Source organism: Xiphophorus maculatus, chromosome 8 (genome assembly GCF_002775205.1).
Source record: "Xiphophorus maculatus strain JP 163 A chromosome 8, X_maculatus-5.0-male, whole genome shotgun sequence".
NCBI lineage: Eukaryota > Metazoa > Chordata > Actinopteri > Cyprinodontiformes > Poeciliidae > Xiphophorus > Xiphophorus maculatus.
In genome coordinates this window covers 24,487,519-24,506,223 of record NC_036450.1, presented here as the reverse complement: position 1 = coordinate 24,506,223, position 18,705 = coordinate 24,487,519, and the positions used below count along the sequence as shown (strand labels likewise).

At 39.3% G+C, this 18,705-nt stretch overlaps 1 protein-coding gene across 1 annotated transcript; it reads right to left on the bottom strand.

Annotated features, from left to right (window-relative positions):
- Window positions 1-957: 957 nt before the first annotated feature.
- Window positions 958-17,411, bottom strand: ptpn11 (protein tyrosine phosphatase, non-receptor type 11). Its single transcript, XM_023338814.1, has 16 exons — window positions 17,140-17,411; window positions 15,131-15,253; window positions 10,712-10,906; window positions 9,873-10,065; window positions 9,655-9,774; window positions 9,470-9,583; window positions 8,499-8,595; window positions 8,327-8,406; window positions 7,314-7,472; window positions 7,051-7,182; window positions 6,757-6,911; window positions 6,134-6,201; window positions 2,444-2,595; window positions 2,230-2,348; window positions 2,035-2,142; window positions 958-1,039 (listed from the first exon to the last, which is right to left on the bottom strand). Exons 1-15 carry the CDS (start codon window positions 17,151-17,153, stop codon window positions 2,073-2,075), a joined length of 1,791 nt encoding a protein of 596 aa, XP_023194582.1. The 5' UTR covers window positions 17,154-17,411; the 3' UTR covers window positions 958-1,039; window positions 2,035-2,072.
- Window positions 17,412-18,705: the final 1,294 nt, after the last annotated feature.

Sequence of the window (18,705 nt, the reverse complement as noted above, 5' to 3'; positions counted from 1 at the left end):
AACTGTGGCAGCCATGGACCTGTGACGATGCCAGCAGGTGAAACAGAAAACAGATTCCCCTGAAATCTCAGTATGTCAACATACTGTGTGTGGCAGAAATGCAGGCCGCCGTGGTGACTCCTCCCCTACAACTCAGAATTAGACCATTTATAAAAGCTAATTCAAGACTGAAACTGCTCTGCTGCTCAACAAAAAGCGCAGCATTAAGGATACCCGGCTTCAGCTAAGGAATGGTTAATAAACAGACTGAATTCCACTGAAAGAATATTAAGTCTATGTAAACTAGAAGACAGAAAAAAAAAGAGATCATTTACACTCTACACAAGTTCAGTTTGAGTGCATTTCAGGTGGTTCAATACCTGAAAAAAAAAAACCCTCATTTTAAAAGTCACTGGGTTATAAATCTAAATTAATAAGCAATCATTTTATTAATTACAAACATTAATGGATGGCAATTTTGCCCTACAATGCAGAAACCATCGGGGTTTTTTGTTTTTTTTTCCTGTGTCGAAGGCAAAACCGGTTCACATAATGGAGCTAAAAAAAAAAAAGACCAATGAAAATAAGAAATCACTTGTGGGTTTGGCACAGGCCTTTTCACGAGAAACTCCTCACATTTTTTTTTTCTAAATACTCTACCTTAACTTTGGTTAATAAAGGGAAAAAAACATAAAATATACAGAAGATGAGCGAAGGTTAACTGTGTATACCCCCCCTCCCCCCTTGATTCCCCCAAGGCTTGAACTGGAGCTGGGCTTCAAGCAGGTGACGCGTTTGGCTTCTCAAAGGCTCCTCTGATGATCACAGTGGTTTAGAGTTCAACTTGAGGGAAAATGGTCGAGTAGAAAGCGCGACAAGATTATGAGCCCGCCGTCTGGTTCTCCCTCAGGTTTTAGTTTGGTTGTTGTGTGTCCCAAGCCCCCCACCCCCCCACCCCCTGTCCCCACCCCTCCCCTTCAACCCCACCTCCTATTGTTCCACATGGTCAAGTCTCAGGCGTCAAGGTGTAGCTGGCGAAAAACCGTCAGGTATCAGGATCCTGGAAGGAAAAACATAATTGGGGGATTTTCTTAAAAAATGGTTTGAATACAAGATAGATTATAATAAGATCACTTCTTGGACATGTCATCTGTTGAGCTTCCTTCTTCAGATTTGTCTGCTGTTTCTTGGTTGGAGGCACTGGATTTTATGGAAAATTGCAGCATGGATTTTATTTTATTTTATTTGAGCTTTAATGAGTAGCATCATTTTTGCATTAACCAACTAAATGTCGCAACTTTCGTTGAGAACTCAATTTGCATGTGTTTAAAATTTCTGTTAAAATTTACATTTTACAAATTAATAATTTAAAAAAATTCTAAAAAAAAATTTTTAATGAAAAAAAAAATTTTTAAATGACTTTTTTTTTTCCAACGCAATTAATCGCATGGTTTGAATTTTTTTTTTTTTTTTTTTTTTTTAAATGCAAAGATTTTCTGGCCGGAACCTTCATATTCGCACATTTCTGGTACGCCTGCAAATCTGACACACAAATGACAGATTTAGGACATAGTTTCAACTCAAGCCTTTGCTTGACACAAAAAAAAAAACATCAAATATAAATATGCGTGAAATATATACCGTCCTGGCAAGACAAAATTTTAGACATGTGATTATCGTATTTAAAGAAAAGCTTTTAAAATGAATTCAGGACGTCTTAAGACTTTAACTTTAGATACTTGAATATAAAACTTTAAGAATATGTGGACACCTCGAATTAATAAATACAATTTTTGAATTGAACTGACCTCTGCTGAATTAAGTTAAGAGCTTACATATTTAATTGTCATGATGTTGTAGAAATCAGTTTTCACTTTGACACTGAAGGGATATTTTTGTCTGGGGTTTTTTTGCAAAAAAAGAAATTTAAAAAAAGCTAAATTCTGCTGATTATGATTGATTTATAAAGGCAATAAGAATGGCAAAACATCCAACAGGTTGAGCAGTTCTTATAGGAACTGCATAATGCAGGGATTTGATATATGCAGTAGTTACCTGGAACTGATAAAGACTCCTGGAATTAAAGGCGAGTCTCATCTGAAGGTCTTCTGCTGTTGCATCAGACCCACGTTCTCATAAACTCTGGAGCTGTCGTCCCTCATCCTGACCACACCAACACCGTTCAGTGAGAAACAACATCAGCGTTAGAAATATTTGAAATTCGCTCCGTCTTCTCCCAGGATTACTCACTCTGTGCAGACGGGAGTCGGACTAGGCGAGCAGAGGGGCAAGGGGCTCTGCTCTCCGCCGGACAGGTCGGACAACGAATATTTGATGTTGGTGTACTCGCGTCCTTTGATCTTGCTTTTCTGCGGACGGGGGGGGGGAAGAGAGAACACAGATCGTTACAGCAAACAGCCGGGGCGGCTGGAGACGAAGCCGTGACTCGACCGGCTGCACACACCAGCTCCTCCTCGATGCGCCTCTGCAGCGTTTCTATGTAGTGCTGCACGGCCATGTAGATGAACCGGTACTGCGCCTCGGTCTGCACCATCCCCGAGCGCTGGGAGCGAACCATCTGGATGGTCTTCGGCACGTCGATGTCACAGTCCACTCCTGCGGTGGGACGGAGACACTTTCAGACGACGGCGTCTCGCACAAATCAGGTTTACGGGTTTTGGGTCTTTGTATCATGAAATGAACCAGAAACTTTTTTTTTTTATGCAAGCCTCTTAAAACACAACTATAGATTATTTTTGGGTTCTTTCACTGTATTTTTTTAACGTATGAATGTTTGTATTTTTTTTGTTTGTTATATGGAACTATAGATGTAAATTGTCAATTTGCTAAATCTGGTAGATTTACAACAACACTGCAAGGACATTAGTTTGCTCTGTCCCATATAAATGAAATGGAAGACATTTTTAGGTAGTTACTGAATTCTTGGGGCCGTTTTACAGACAATGTCTGGGGGAAAAAAGCATTTTCCAAACAGTACTCGTGTATGTTACTTGCATGCAATTAATTAGACATTTACAAAACGGTTGTGTAAATTTCTGATGTTACAACATAGACGCCTGCTGCCTATTATGTAAAACATAAAAATTAAAAAAAATCCCCATTTTGAAGTCAGAGGGTGCAGGTTATAGTCAGGTGTGCTCATTAGTCCAGAAATTACGGTAGGTGACATCAGTGGATAATACCAGTCTCTCACGCAATTATAGGATGATTAAAAATGAAGGGAATCCCAACGAGTTCCCTTTAAATCTGCATAAGTCTATGTTAATTAAACTTTGATCATCTTTAGTGAACTTTATGATGAGGTCATAAAAACGTATACATAAGTATATTCCAATAATAGTAAAAATGGATGGAAAATCATTTGCTGAATACATATGTTTTACATTATTACATTTTTTTAGAAAGGAATGTTATTGTCCAATAAAACCAGTACATAAGAACTTAATGAATTGTACTTTGTTTTTAACAGCAGATTATCAGTGTAAACATTCAGCAGATGAAAAGAATAAAACAGATTTTATTTGTTTTTTTTTTAGAGATTAATTACAAATACATGAAGTTTGTTCCTCATAGTCGGCTTCATACTGAGGCTTGCTCTAAGCAGCTCTGCCTAGACTTTACCTCACGCTGCAGGAACTACACTTCACACTTTGAGCTACAGATTACAGTGTTTATTGGGCCATTAAGCGTGTGCTGCGTTTGTGAGTTTAAAAGCACACACAGTCCTTACTCTTTAATTTCCAAGTAAACCACAGAAAATTCTGTGGGCTGAAAAGACGTACCGCTTCGCCTGCACCCTGCTGCAAAACACTAGAAGGGGATCTGCCTCAAAATGTTGGGTTAGAGCTAAAACAAAAATTTTAAAAAGTCGCAACGAACTCCACTGGATTCAGCTTTAGTTTGTCGCAAGACTCGGGGGAGAGGGGAGGGTAACATTTTGCTCACTATTGTGTTTATTTGATTTAAAGCAGCATTCAGCTTCTATATGCTCCACAAATCTGGAACAAGCTTCCACAAAACTGCAGAACTCCGAGATCCTTTAAACCAAGGATCTGTTTAGAGCTGCGTTTGATTAGTAGTAAATAGAAAATTGATCAACATACAGTTGTGTTCGAAATAATAGCAGTGCCTCAACAGCAGCAAGAAAATCACTGGTTTTATTAACATTTCAAACTCTATACCCCAGATAAGTTTCTGGGGGGTAAAATAAAGGTATAGAAAACCAACAAACCCAACAGGACAGCCATGCATACTGTGGATTCTGTGAAATTGAATGATTAACTGAAAAGGGTGTGTTCAAAAAAATAGCAGTGGTGAGTCCAATTAGAGAGGGCATCAATTAGGGAGGGTATTCTGGGAAAAAAGGGTGTTAACAGGTGATCCGTATTTAAGGATCAAGACAACTGGCATGCTGGCTGTGCATTTCTCCTGAAAAAACAATGAAAATGGGTCGTTCCAGACACTGTTCTGAAGATGAGCGTTTCCTAATAAAAAAATTGATTAAAGAAGGGAAAACATACAAAGAGGTGCAGAAAATCATTGGCTGTTCAGCTAAAATGATCTCAAATGCCCTGAAATGGGAGCAAAAAACTGAAAAACGAGGAAGAAAAAGAAAGACAACCCCTCGAATGGACAGAAGAATAGCCAAACTGGCGAAGACTCAGCCAATGATGGGATCCAAGAGGATCAAGCAAGACCTTCAGTTGACAGTGAGTACTGTGACAATCAGAAGACGTCTTACTGAGGTTAACCTTCCAGCAAGAAGCCCCCGCAAAGTCCCACTGCTGAGAAAAAGACATGTGCAGAAGCGTTTACAATTTGCCAAAGAGCACATTGACTGGCCTGAAAAGAAATGGCATAATATCTTGTGGACAGATGAAAGCAAGATTGTTCTTTTTGGGTCTAAGGGTCACAGGCAGTATGTCAGACGCCCTGCAAACACAGAATTCAAGCCACAGTACTCACTGAAGACCATTAAGCATGGTGGTGCAAGCATCATGATATGGGGATGTTTTTCATACTATGGTGTTGGTCCGATTCACCGCATACAAGGGATCATGGATCAGTTCCAGTACATCAGGATCCTGGAAGAGGTCATGGAAGAGGTCATGCTGCCATATGCTGAGGAGGAAATGCCTTTGAGGTGGACCTTTCAACAGGATAATGACCCCAAACACACCAGCAAGCGAGCAAAAGCATGGTTCCAGATGAACAAGATTCAACTGATGGAGTGGCCAGCACAATCCCCGGACCTTAATCCCATCGAAAACTTGTGGGCTGACATAAAAAGTGCAGTGCATGAGGCAAAACCAAGAAACGCTGAGGAATTGTGGAATACAGTGCAATTATCCTGGGCTGCAATACCTGTGGAACGATGCCAGAAGTTGGTTGACTCCATGCACCACAGATGTGTAGCAGTCATCGGAAACCGTGGTTTTGCAACAAAATATTAGTTTAGGATACTCAGCTAGGTTCACTTATCAAGAATTTCTTTGTTTGTACAGTACATTTTTGAGTTTCCAAGGAAAGATGGCAACACTGCTATTCTTTTGAACATGCCATTTCTTACTTTATTTGAAATATTATTATTATCATTTAAGTTTTGATGACTTTGCGCAATTGTTTTGCTTTGGAATAGAATGTACTGTGTCCCCAATGTATCTGTGTTCATTAAAGTACAATTTCTTTGAAGAATTTTGACATTTACTCATTTTTCTAAAGGCACTGCTATTATTTCGAACACAACTGTATTTTGTGTATTGGCTTAATAATTTTGATGATGACATTGGACAAAATGTAATGTTTCTTGCTTGCTTCACAGTTGGTGACTTTACCGAGTTTTTATAACGTAAAGCACTTTGAACTGGCTTGTTGCTGAAATGTTCTATACAAATAAACTTGACTTAAAATACTAGAACATGTCATTTTTCTCCTTTTTTTCAGAATTAACTGCTTTATAAACATTACACAAAAAAATATAACTAAATGACTCCAAATGATTTGCTCAAGAATCTCTCCAGGCTTACTCTGAGGAGTAAGCCTAATGTTGCTCTCACAGGTAATACTTTTATAAATCACTGTTTTTTAGTTCACTTTTTAATCATTTTTGTATCCTTAGAAAAAGCGTCCTCACCTTTTTCTCTGATCACGTCTATCAGGATGTCGATCACTATAAACGTCCCTGTCCGTCCGATCCCTGCACTAATGGATGGATGGGAAAACCAAAGTTTGAGTTAAAGTTGTTTCTGTATTAAAGCTGCAGTATGTAACTTTTACAAAAATATGCTTTTCTTTTTTACATATTTGTTAAAACTGTCACCATGTTGTGACAATGATGCAGATAATCTGTGAAAAGACCAATCTCATGCACCTCCTCTACTTTTGCTGTCTGAAGAAATGCAACGGTCCAGACAAAAACAACCAATCAGAGCCAGGAGGCGGGTCTTGGTGCTGTCAATCAACCTCATCTACTTGTTGCTCAATATGTTATGGGTGGGAAACTACTCACTGATAAAGAAAAACCATTTATCCACCATCATCGGTGGCTATGCTAACTAGTCTAGTGTTCATAGCAGGCTATGCAAGTGCTAACACCTGCCTCCTGGCTCTGATTAGTTTTTTCTAGGAGCACTGGGAGAAGGCTGACAGTTTCAAAAAATATGTAAAAATATTTTTATAAACATTACATGCTGCAGCTTTAAGTCAGTGATATATATATATATATATATATTTTTTTTAGTGTAGATATGCGAGTACCTGCAGTGTACTGTTATGGGTCCAGCATCCAAAATGCTCTCCTGTTTCAGGTTGACTTCCTCCAAGAAGTCCAGCACGCCGCCCGGGTCAGCGGGAACGCCGTGGTCCGGCCAGGTTCTGAAGTGGTACTGCCACACTGTGCGTTCTGTGTTACCCTGAAGCAAGTTTGGGATCGCAAGTATAATGTTTTCCAATCAGAAATGTGATACCGTCCATTGTCTGAAACTTATAAATTCCCAAATCCTTACGGTGCTGCTCCGACAACCCTGCTTGACGGGCAGACGGGCAACTCACCTGACCAACTTCGGACAGCTTCAGTTCTCTGAGGATGAAGTCGTGAGCTTTCGTCTCCTTGACGTTGCGAACGCGCATTGCGCCGTACTCCTTCAGAGCCGACATCTCGGGCCAGTACTTTACACACTTGCTCTGTGGAGATAATTCCATCGCTTTAAAGTCTGTTTTAAATCTGACCAGTTGGATTTAAAGGGCCACCGCTAAAAGACAGATGAAAAAAAACGGCTAACACAACAAACCAGTCTAATTCCAGGAATCCTTACCTTCCCTCGTTCCACCTCTTTGGTGGTCATCACGATGACCCGAGAGTTCTCCTGAAACACCATCCTCCAGAAGTCACTGATGGTGTTCTGCAAACAACCCTGAGTGGCAATGTAGCTCTTCTTTGGCTTGGCGTTGTTGCACTTGGAGTCCGCCTCCGGCTGCAAGCACACATTCAGGCCAAGAAACACAAATCAACTAGCACGGAAAGAAACTGATTCTCTGGATTAAAAATGTTTTTGATGCAATATTCTAAGCATTAAGGGGTGCCATTATGAGTTTTCCACGCACATAGTTCCATTTTACAGCACCATCAAGTAACTATGTTAATATCAGCTGTTATTTGTAATTAAACGCCTTGACTTGGGGCCTCTGTCTCTTTAAAAACTCCTGCTCTTTCTGAAACTCCGCCTTCAGGAAGTCATCACTACATGGCTCCTCTATTAACACTTTAGCAACATTTTTAACCAGCGCTGCACTGAGAAGTAGCTCCTATAATGAGCTCAGGTGATGGGAAGTTCCATCAGGTGTTTGCTAATTGCTGCTGACTAGTCTGAAGGAGCTGGGCGGGAGAGTGTGTGTGTGTGTGTGTGTGGGTCTGTGTGTGGGGAGGCCTGCTCTGAAACTCGGAAACTGCAGCTCTGAGGAGGCGATGCGCCTTCGGTTCCTCCAAGAGTTTAAGAGTTTTGTACAGCTGAATAGTTGCCAGGGGAGATTAAAGGATTTCTCAAATATGCATGAAAGAATCAAGGCAACACCTCATGTATGTTTTTGATGGGGGAAATAACATTATAACATGATGTAAAGCTCAAAAAAGTCAATTTTACATAATCCTGCCCCTTTAAAGTTAATGTTTTTTTTAACTTAACAGAGAAAGTCATTATAATTAACAGCAATAAAGGCTTGAAAACATTGCCTGTGTGAGTTACTAAACTAAATAACTTCTGGTGTTACAAACAAACTGTCTCTGTATATGTGTGGGCCCTGAAGGAGGTGAGGGGTCAGGAAAGCCTACCATGATGATGTTGGCGTTGATGTAGTCGGCGCCGGCCTCGCTCAGGTCGCCATCGTTCAGCACGACGCGCGAATGGTCGACTGTCAGCGCAAACAAAATAAAAAAACAAACCACTTAGTACAAAACCCAACTTGAGTTGTTTTAAATCTCAAGAGCTGTGTGCGATACTCACAAGGCAAAATGTTCTTGTATCTGTTCTTGTTTTTGTTTTCTGGTCGCTGGCCTTCTTTGCGGCTGTAGAGCAGCTTGCACTCCTGTTGCTGCAGAGTCTGAACGGGAGAAAAGAAAAGAGACATAATTAATGCTGTGGGAGTTTTTTTTGTTGTTTTTTTTATAGGCCCTGAGATGGACTGATGAGGCCTTGGATCCCTTTCAAAACAACTTCCAGTGCTAGTATGTTTTTATTTATTTATTTGTCCATCCATCCATCAACTACTGTTGACTAAAACAACATTTTATATCATCTGATTTGGGTCTAGAAAAAGAAAGACGAATTCTACAGAAAAAAGGGACAAAATGTTGAAGGTTCACAAAAAAAAAAAATTTTAAATAACTGTTTTCACTTCTGTTGAATTCACACTAAGATTATTGATTAGATTATTGCGATAAATAATAATACGATGGTTTTGAGACCATTTCCAGGTATTGCATTGATAATGGGAAAATGATCACCCTCTCAAAAACCAATAAACTTGAATTTCAAAAACAAAAAAAACAACAACACTTCGCTGAACTGGAAGATATTTTAAATATCCACAATAAAACACGAGAACCCAAAACAATAAATAAAACAGAAATTTAAAAAAAGCACAAATGAAATGGATTATGACACAGTTGCACTTCAACAAACATTAAATCATCAGAATGGGAAATTTAATTCAAATTTAATTGAGCTCATTTTAATTTATCATGCAGATTGCGACAGGTTTAGTGGCAACAAAATACTAAAACTTTTGTACTTTATTATTAAATATTTGCTAGGAAGATTTGTATCAAACCAACCATTTGGCATTGGAAAAATAACTGCCCACGACTCTCATTATGCACACCTATAAACATACGTTTAATATTAAAGTAGGAATATGAAACGTATTTCTACTTCTATTATTTGTTCTGTAAACGGCAACATTATTTTTTTTTTACCTCAAATTCTTCCCAGAAGCCTTGCTTGACCTTGTCCGTGGCCTCTGCTAGCTTGCTCAGCTCCCGAACTCGACTTTCGATCTCGGCTGCGTTAATGCGGGTCGTGTTCAGCGGCTGCAGGGGGACGGACAGGTTAGCTTTCTACCGAGCAGAAATTGCCCTACTGAACTGAAAACAGAGCAGACCTGCTTCAGCTGGAGGACGGTGCCAAGAGTTTCCACCATGGGGTTTTTCTTGTAGTGCTCCACCAGGTCTGTGAGGGAGTCGAACTTCTCTCCTCCCCCCACGTCGTACTTCAGGTCACCCTGGGTGAAGGACGCACGTGATAAGTTAGTGCAGGTAAATGTGGCCTCATTGTAACGTCACACTGGAAGCTGGACATGAAGGAGCTGGCCTCGCTCACCTGGCAGCGGATCATGACGTGAGTGACTTTGGGTTTGCCGTCGTTGGTGTCCGTTTTGTCGTCTCCGGTGCGGACTGACAGAACAAAATCCCCGGGGTGGCTCTGGCTCTCCCTCACCAGGAAGCTGCCGTTCTTGCCTTTCTCCGTCAGCAGCTTCTCCGCGTCGCGACCCGACAGATGTCCGTGGAACCATCTGGGTGATGGGCAAGAAAAGAAAAAAAAACATGTTGCAATCCAAAAGGATTAAAGTATAGCGGTAAAACTTTTGTTAAAATAAAACTACATCACATCCTCAAGCATATATCCTCAAACCCTGCTTTTAATGCAATTTTATAGCACATTCAAGTAACTAAGTTAAGTCCAGTTGTTATAAAAATGCTATATTTATATATATGAGAATTTTCTTTTCTGTGACAATACACTTTCAAAATAACTGAAAAAAACTGGACTGAAATATGTTTGTAGATTTCCTTTGAGGTGGCATGCATCAATTGAAGCCGAATTTAAATCATATCATAAGCCTGTAATCTGTTGTGTGTCTTCCTTACAGTCCCATGGCATAAGATGATATTTGTTCCATGATGCTAGCAAAGCCAGGCTACCATGAGTGTTTTTGACTTGTCAAAAACTTCTGCACCATTAGCACTGGTGGCTCTCACACACCAAGCACACCACACCATTACCTCACCTCAAGATCCCAGCTATCTACACCTAAAAGTGAAACTAAACTCCCATCACTTAGTTTAATCTGGAAACTGTCAGAATTTGGACATGACAAATTCACGTGGCATTACCACATTATCATCGAAGCTCAATGTCTGATAACGTCCTGCGCTCACCTCTCTGATGTTGGGTCGGCACAGTTGAGCGGATACTTGAGCTCGATGACGTCTCCGTTTTTCTCCTTCAGTTGCCCGTGATGCTCCATGTAATACTGCACCAGCTCGGCTAGCGTGGCAAACTTCTCCCCGCCGTACAGGTCGTAGTAGTCTCCTGTGTTTTGGATCTTAATGTGGGTGACGGCTCCATTTCGCCTAATTGGAGGAGGAAAAAAATATTCAAAAAATGTCAGCTTGCAATCAAATCAAAACAGTTTACAGCCAAACTGTTAGCTCTGAGAGAGATTTTTATGCCAAAACGACTAAAGCCAACAACTATGTGGTAAAAATGCCTGAAACAGAAAAAATATAAAACACTAATTCTTTAGAATTAAATTTGCCTCATGTTTTCAGTCTTGTAGATGTACATTAAACAAGATAATGCAACTGGGTTCAATTTTTTAAAACAACAGAAACGAGCTTTGAGTGTGTCTGTGGAGATAAATTAGGGATGCGTCAATAAATTGACCCCAATTTCCTTCACTTTGGATGTTTTCACAGCTGATAGTGGTTCAATTGGAGACCAAAACTATGACATGTGTCACAACTTTAGCTGCTGTGGTTCTGTTTCACACTGAACTGTAACAAACCAACCAAAACCACTAAAAAAAACAAAAAAAACTGTTCACCTCCTAGCCTATAGGGGCGCTGCACCAAGAACCACTGAAGGAACTACACAAAAACCTCCGAAGAAGACACTGAGCGGAACTTCCTTCTTCACAAGATGTAAACAAAAATGGAGTGGTCAAGGGCGTAAATCCCATCTCATTATTTGAGATGAACATAAACAGGAAAATATCATAAGACCAATTTTGGGGGGATCGGCGAAGTTACAGTGAAATGTAACGTAAAATATGGTTTAAAAAGTTTTTAAATCACATTCAAGTTGCAGCACCAAAATTACTAGTAATGCACATCAAATGTGTTTTTCTAAGTAAGCAAACTGTTGAGAAGTAAAACTAAAATTCAAATGTTGCTTAGATATGAGTTTTGTTCAGTCTGACTGATCTAATCTCTGCTACACCTTTACAAACATTTAAGGTTCTAAAAAAAATAAAATAATGAGTAACTGCTCTTAATACAATTCCTCATAAACATTAATTTATTCCCAATACAAGTTATGGGCTATTTAAATTATAACTTCAGTTGCTTTATTTTTAAGCCTTTTTTAGTTTTGCCATGTCCTGGATGACTGAGAACCAACAAGAAGATAGAAATGAATATCTGGGGGTATTATAACTTAAACATAACACTTAAAGCACAAGGGTTTATATAGAAAAATATTCAGATTTTATTTTGTGCTTTTAAAGGCTCTACATTGAAGACAGTGAGAAATAAAGGCATAAGTTTCTGTTTCTTCTATCTATTCTCTCTTCTGCTCTCGGCTCCCAGGATCTAAGCTGGGTCCACTTGCTCAGCCTCTTCCTCCCGTTTCAAACTCTTTTAATTATATAAAAGTTAAAAGACCTAAATGTGAATGAGATGTTTGCTACCTTTGACAAAAAAGCTAAAGTCTATGAAAGCAGTGTAGCAGTTTTGCTAATGAGGCAGTTTATTATGATTCAGCCAAAGTAATGAAACAACAAACTGCAGTCTGGTCTTTATTGTTAATGTGTTTCTTCTTATTGAGCAGTGAAACTAAATAAAAGGTTTACATGTCTTTGCTTTAAGTATTGACTTACTGGAGGGTTTTATGTTTGTACTGCAGAGCCACAGCTAACAGCTAACAGCTAGCTTCACACTCCAACAGCTCTACCAAGCTTGTACCGTTCAGCGCTGCTGTTGCTCATAAATTGGTAGGGGGGGAACTAAAAATGTATTCTTATTTTTTTCCTGAGATAAATGGCAGATTTATTTCGTTCTTTGTTTCTTTTGCCTTATCATAACGATATTATTTAAATGCAAATGTTTCTTCAATGATTTTTTTTGGGGGGGGGGGGGGGGGAATTCTAGACTTTTCCAAGATTGGGTGGGTTGGGATCACCCCGACCCCATGGGATTTTTAAATATCAGTAATGGGCCAGAAAACTGCAATTGGTGCATTGAAACTATAAACTAATGTTTCCTTATTTAATCCAGGAGTCTCTTATACCAACTGTACATATTGAAAGTGCAGTTAAATAAGCTGTTAGATGAGTGGCGAGCTTTTTGTGACCAACAAAAATAAAAAAAAGCATGTCTCTTCTTCCTGATTCAACCCAACGGATTAAAAAAACTTAAGTCATTGCAACCGACCACCGCTCTCTGAGAAAATAGAAAAAGAGAACTTGTGGCAGGTCAGAGGCTCACCAACATGTAACTGTCGCCAGCTTACTGGTGGCTGTGGGAGTTAAGAGACGAGACGTGCTGGTTTGAACCAGCAGCGACTGGTTTTCCCTTGTGAGAACGCCCCGTGTCCACGAGGCGAGCGGGACTTGTTTTGTCTCCACAGGAAGTAAATAAGGAGAAAGATGAGAGAGCGTACAGCTAAAATACGAGCCTGCGACTAAAATAACATCGTCTCTGTCAGCTGCACTGACTTAATGACACTTCATCTGAAATATGTACGCCCTGACAAACCAGAGATAAAACCATGTTTTGTATTAGAAAAACAAAAAACAAAATGAATGATGCTCCCCCCCTGGCCATCATTCACTCAGCTTATTATAAATATCCTCGAATGATTCTACTGTCCATTTAGTTCTCTAAAGCAGTGTTTCCCAACCCGGGTCCTCAAGGCTCACTGCCCTGCATGTTTTAGGTATTTCCTTGCTTCAGTCCAGCTGATTTCAATTGATGACTGATTAACAGGCGTTTGTTGAACTGCAATCAGTTGCATCAGGCACATTAAAGCAGGGAAACCTCTAAAACATGTAGGACAGTGGGCCTTGAGGGCCAGGGTTTGGAAACACTGCCCTAAACACTTATATGGGGACAGGGAGAGGCACACTAACATGCTACTGCTTTAAATCCGCATTTCCAGAAAACACCGAGCTTTCATTCCAAGTCATGTTTGTGTCTGGCTTATAAATGAAAGTCTAATATTTGCTCTCCTTTTAGGCCTGGATTGCTCCTGGTGAACCATCTGCTGCATGCTGCCCGGCTAGCAGCTAACCGCCTCGCTGTTGGGTTAGTTTAGTGAAGCGGATGCAAAGCGGAGGCTCTCTGGTAAAGCTAGTGTTGGGCGATATTGCTTAAAAATAAAATGTCTAATTATTTCATACTGGATTTGATATTAGCCTCTTTTTTCCCTCGCTTTCTTTTCTAAATTTTTTTTTTTTCTTTTTTACAAATGACAGAAAATATTTTCTGTCATTTTTTAAATCATCCCTCCTGTGAGCTGTACCTCAGAGCTTTAGGGCCAGGCTGCGAGGATTTGTTTGCCTTACTACAAGAACATAGTCAGGATATTAGCAAGATAAAGACGCAACATTGCAACAAAAACGTCTTAAAATTATGAGAGAGAAAAAAAATTGCTTTAATGAGAATAAAAGGTTTCCATGGAGTCGTCAGAAAATTATGTGACCAGCTCAGTTTGTGTGGCTATGTCTTCGAAATAGACTCAGTCATTTTCCCGATGGTTTCAAAGTACTGCTGCTGCTGTTGATTATTTAATGCTAATATGTTAAAAGACCAAGGATTTATATTTAGTATTTTCTGTAAAACATACAGTAAAACTTCACAAAATGCTTAACATTAATCATCTTAAATTGTTGTTATTCTTTGTTTTGGAGTTTGTGTAAATTACGACTTTATTCTGGTAGCATTACAAATTTATTCTCATAATATTACAACTTTATCCTGGTAATGTTATGACTTTATTCTCGTATTTTTAAAAGAAATCCTAGTCTGGCCCTAATATTTTATAACAGAGTTCAGTTAATTTCAAAGACCTAATAAATAGAACCTGTAAAACACTCTTGTCAAACAAGATGGCTGCCCTGGGTGCACTGACATCCCTCTGACCTGTGGAAACCCAAGGAGCGGATTTGTGGGGAGGGGGGGGCGGGGGGGGGGGGCAAGATTGTCCAAAAAGAAATCATAAAAAACAATAATAAATCAATTTATTGCCCAAGTAAAGTTCTTTACTTTGCAGACAAGTAAAACACTTGTCGGCAAAATATTAATCTTCTAAATTGTATGTCCAATACTTTTAATCCTGAGTTTCTATTTATTGATGCGACTGTTTTCAGAAAATTCCATTTTAGGTGACGTAAAGTCGTGTTTGAATGCACGTAAAGGAAACGCAATCTCTGGCGTTTCCTGCAGAGATTGCAATTAAAATGTGCAGCATGTTCCCCTTTCATTCTGGACAAATCCAAGAAGAACTTGCCCATTTGTAAGTTATTGTTTTGGATATCCCATCTGAATTCCAACTGTGTCCTGAGCCTCATGGCTTACCGAACTGAGAGAGTGAAGTCTCCTGGATTGCTTTTGCTGGGTCTGGCTAAAAAGCTCCCGTCCACTCCTCGGGTCAGCAGGAGGTTCTCCGCCTCCACGCCTGAGATGTTGGGGTGAAACCACCTAGAACATGGAGGAATGGGGATGAACCATGACTGGATTCAATGCTAAATGGGGAACTGAGTTGGAAAAATATGAAGCATCACTCCCGTAACTACCCATTTAAAAATCACTCATCTCCCAGAACACAAACGCATGAAGTGGACTATCAATATAGATCTGGCAGCAATTTAAGGTGGAATTTTTTTCACAATATTGTGTAGCACTATTAAGACAACAATAAAAATCATAAGAAATTGGTTGTTTTGTTTTCTAGATAACTGCATGCATGGAAGTGACTCCATAGCACCACAAACAACACACACAAAAAACATTCTCATTTAAAAACACAGGCTTCTCCAGGACACCACTTACTTTAAAAAAAAGTGTCAGAAATGATATTCCACAGTAAAATGTTCTGGATGACACAACCAGATGCTGGCTAGCGCTGCTAATCCACCTCATTTGCTTTTGCTGCTCTGCATTATCGTAGGCCGGCAGAGATGGGTGCAAATTTATAAATAAATTACAAACACATATTTCAACAGATGCGCAAATAGAACTTTATTAAGTGTAGCTTTCTTTAATTGCAAAATATAAACTTCTAGTTTTTCTTACTTTTGGGGGTGAAATTGATTTTATCATTATTATTATTATTGCTGAACACAACATGGTTTTCCAAATGTTAGCCGGAGAAACATTTACCAGCACTTTCCGTTAATCCATTCAGACCAAATATGATCATATGCTGAGCAGAGATGATATTTTGCATGTGATGCTGACTCGGTATTTTTCCCAGAACGGACTCAGTTTCTGTCATGTTCTACCAGCGGGACCCTCTGTGAGCAGAGGCCTGCGACTCCAGTCAAACCCAGCGGGGACCAACTTATTCTGTCCAACACATAACCTGGAGGACGTCATATTTTGAATCCTCTGCCACAACCTTTCACACTTATTCAAATGATTTTTATCACTTAATTGCCTCACAAGACGTTTCATTCAGCAAATGTCTTGTTGATGCAGATTACGTATACAGATACAACCGTCAATATATGCCCACTCATAGACTCGTCAGTATTTATTTAGTATTTTTGAACTTTGTGAATAAGAAAGGAAGAGAGGGAAATACAAGCCGTAATCCTTCAACATAGTTACATGCAAATTAAGTTGTTTGAAAGAGATTAAAATAAATTTTCGAAGAGAGCTTCAAGTCTTTAAAAATCTCACCCTCCCTTCCAAAACATTTTCAAAACTTGCAAAAAAAAAAAAAAAAAAACATTAGCAACATTAGCTTGATGCTAATAGTAATAATGTAAAATCTTACTTTGATGTGATATGATCGCATTCCTCAGTTTTGAAACTTTATTTCTGACGATTAATTAAATGTGTTCCGTGTAAGGACTAACTTACAACATCTAACAGTTTCGGGCTTTATTTTATTTGTATATTTATTTTTTTTAATAAATACCAGAGCTTCAGTGATAATTATACACTACACACACACACACATTGAATAAAAAGCTCATTTAGCCAATATATGGGTTTTTTTCCCCCGCGGGTAAATGATACATAGGGAAACGTGTGAATGTGAAAGGAGTCGCTGAAAACAGAGTAAACAGTTTTGTTCACTGAACGTGTTCAGTGAACAGTTTTGTTTACTGAACGTGTTCAGTGAACAGTTTTGTTTACTGAACATGTTCAGTGGGCTTTTCAAGTGACCGTTAGCGCTGCCCCCGGCAACCTAACCAAGTTAGCTGTTTTCACTCTCTTCGCTTTTCTTCCAGAACCTTCATTACCACAACAAACCGAACCCCAAACAGCTGAGAACTGTTCAACTTAGCTGGCTCGGCTAACATTGTGACCAGACATTGTTTTCCAGACAGCAAAACCCCCCTTTACGCCCCCCTCACCTCCGAGATGTCATTTTTTTTCCTCCCGTCCCTTACTTCCTCGCTGGCACTTAGCGGTAGCGTCAACAAGCTGACGAACGTTTGCGACCGTTTCCGCTTCAGCTAGTCAATAAAGTGCTTCATCGGACAACACCCGATCAGACCGGGCACTGAAAACTGGCTAGGCATCCACATAAAATGACAGTAGCGTCAGCTGCAAAAAAAAGTCTCTAGGCCTCGGCCCTGAAGACTTCACAGCCAGTCGGCTGCTGGACGTCACCAAACATGCGACGCCACAAAGGCTGCTCGGACTTCATTACCGTGAGCGTCCGTTTGCTGAAAACCTTGACTAAAGTTAGCTTTTGTACAGTCTCCGCCCGGGCCCCCCTAACCGGCAAACGCTGTGATTGAAATGAAAGGCCCCAACAACCCTTACGTTGCGCATGCCCACTAAAATCCTTCTTACGTTATTTAGCTGCTGGAGAGACAGTTCATCAGAAAAAAGGAGTTAACTCCGGAGTGTGTCATTTCCAAGCAAACTATAATTGTCTTTAGGCGTTTTAAAGAAGCAGTTTTCCGCTGACTATTGGACTCAAGCTTCTGTTTGTTTATCTATGTACTTTGTTTTAGCATATTTGAATAAACGTAGTTGAAACCAGATATTACACTAAATCCAAATAAACCTTTCCCGTTTTTGGCCCTTCACCAAGTATATGATATCATGAGGATTATGTGAAAAATAAAGAAGATTCTATTCTATTCTTAAGAAGAAGTTTATTTTGTAGCACATTTTCAGCAACAAGGTAGTTAAAGTGCTTTACATGATTAGAAGAAAAACCAAAACAGCAATGCAAGCACAACAAAAGAAAAGTTAGCACAGTAAAAAAGGAAAACTACACTATAAATGTTCCAGTTGATATTAATCAGAGGTAACTCTAAACAGGCGAGTTTTCACCCTTGATTTAAACGAGATTAGTGAAGTATAAAATTAAATTTTGGTTCTCCATGATGTCGTGTAAACACAAAAATACAGTCATAAAACACACAGTCAACAATCAGCATTTAGCAAAGTGCTATTGCTACATTTTCATTGATTATGTTTCAAAAGCAACTCAAAACGGTGGTTTAGATTTAAAGGCGCTTAAGAGATTAACTGCTGAAAACAAACTGAGAAACAGGCAATACATTGCAATTTTGATAATAAATTGACAAAGATGTTGTTTGTGTGGCCACCTGATATTAAAAATGCTGTGAAAATTATCTGACCCCTACAAATTGCTGTTTTTGGTCATGCTTAAATATCTCAGATGATCGAGGAAATGTCAATATCTAAGATAACCTGACTAAATACAACATGTGATATTCATTTAATAATTACTTTCAAGGAAAACAAAATCCAAATTATCCTGCTCATCTGAGATAAAATAATTGTCTTGTTGTAAAATCACACCAGCCGGACATATGAAACAAACAAACAAAAACCACTTAAACAGAAGTCAGAATTTTTAAAGTAATTTGAGTTACGATTATTATTCTTTTCCCTTTTAAGAGTGAACTTGAATAACAAAACACAAGAGTATGACAAAG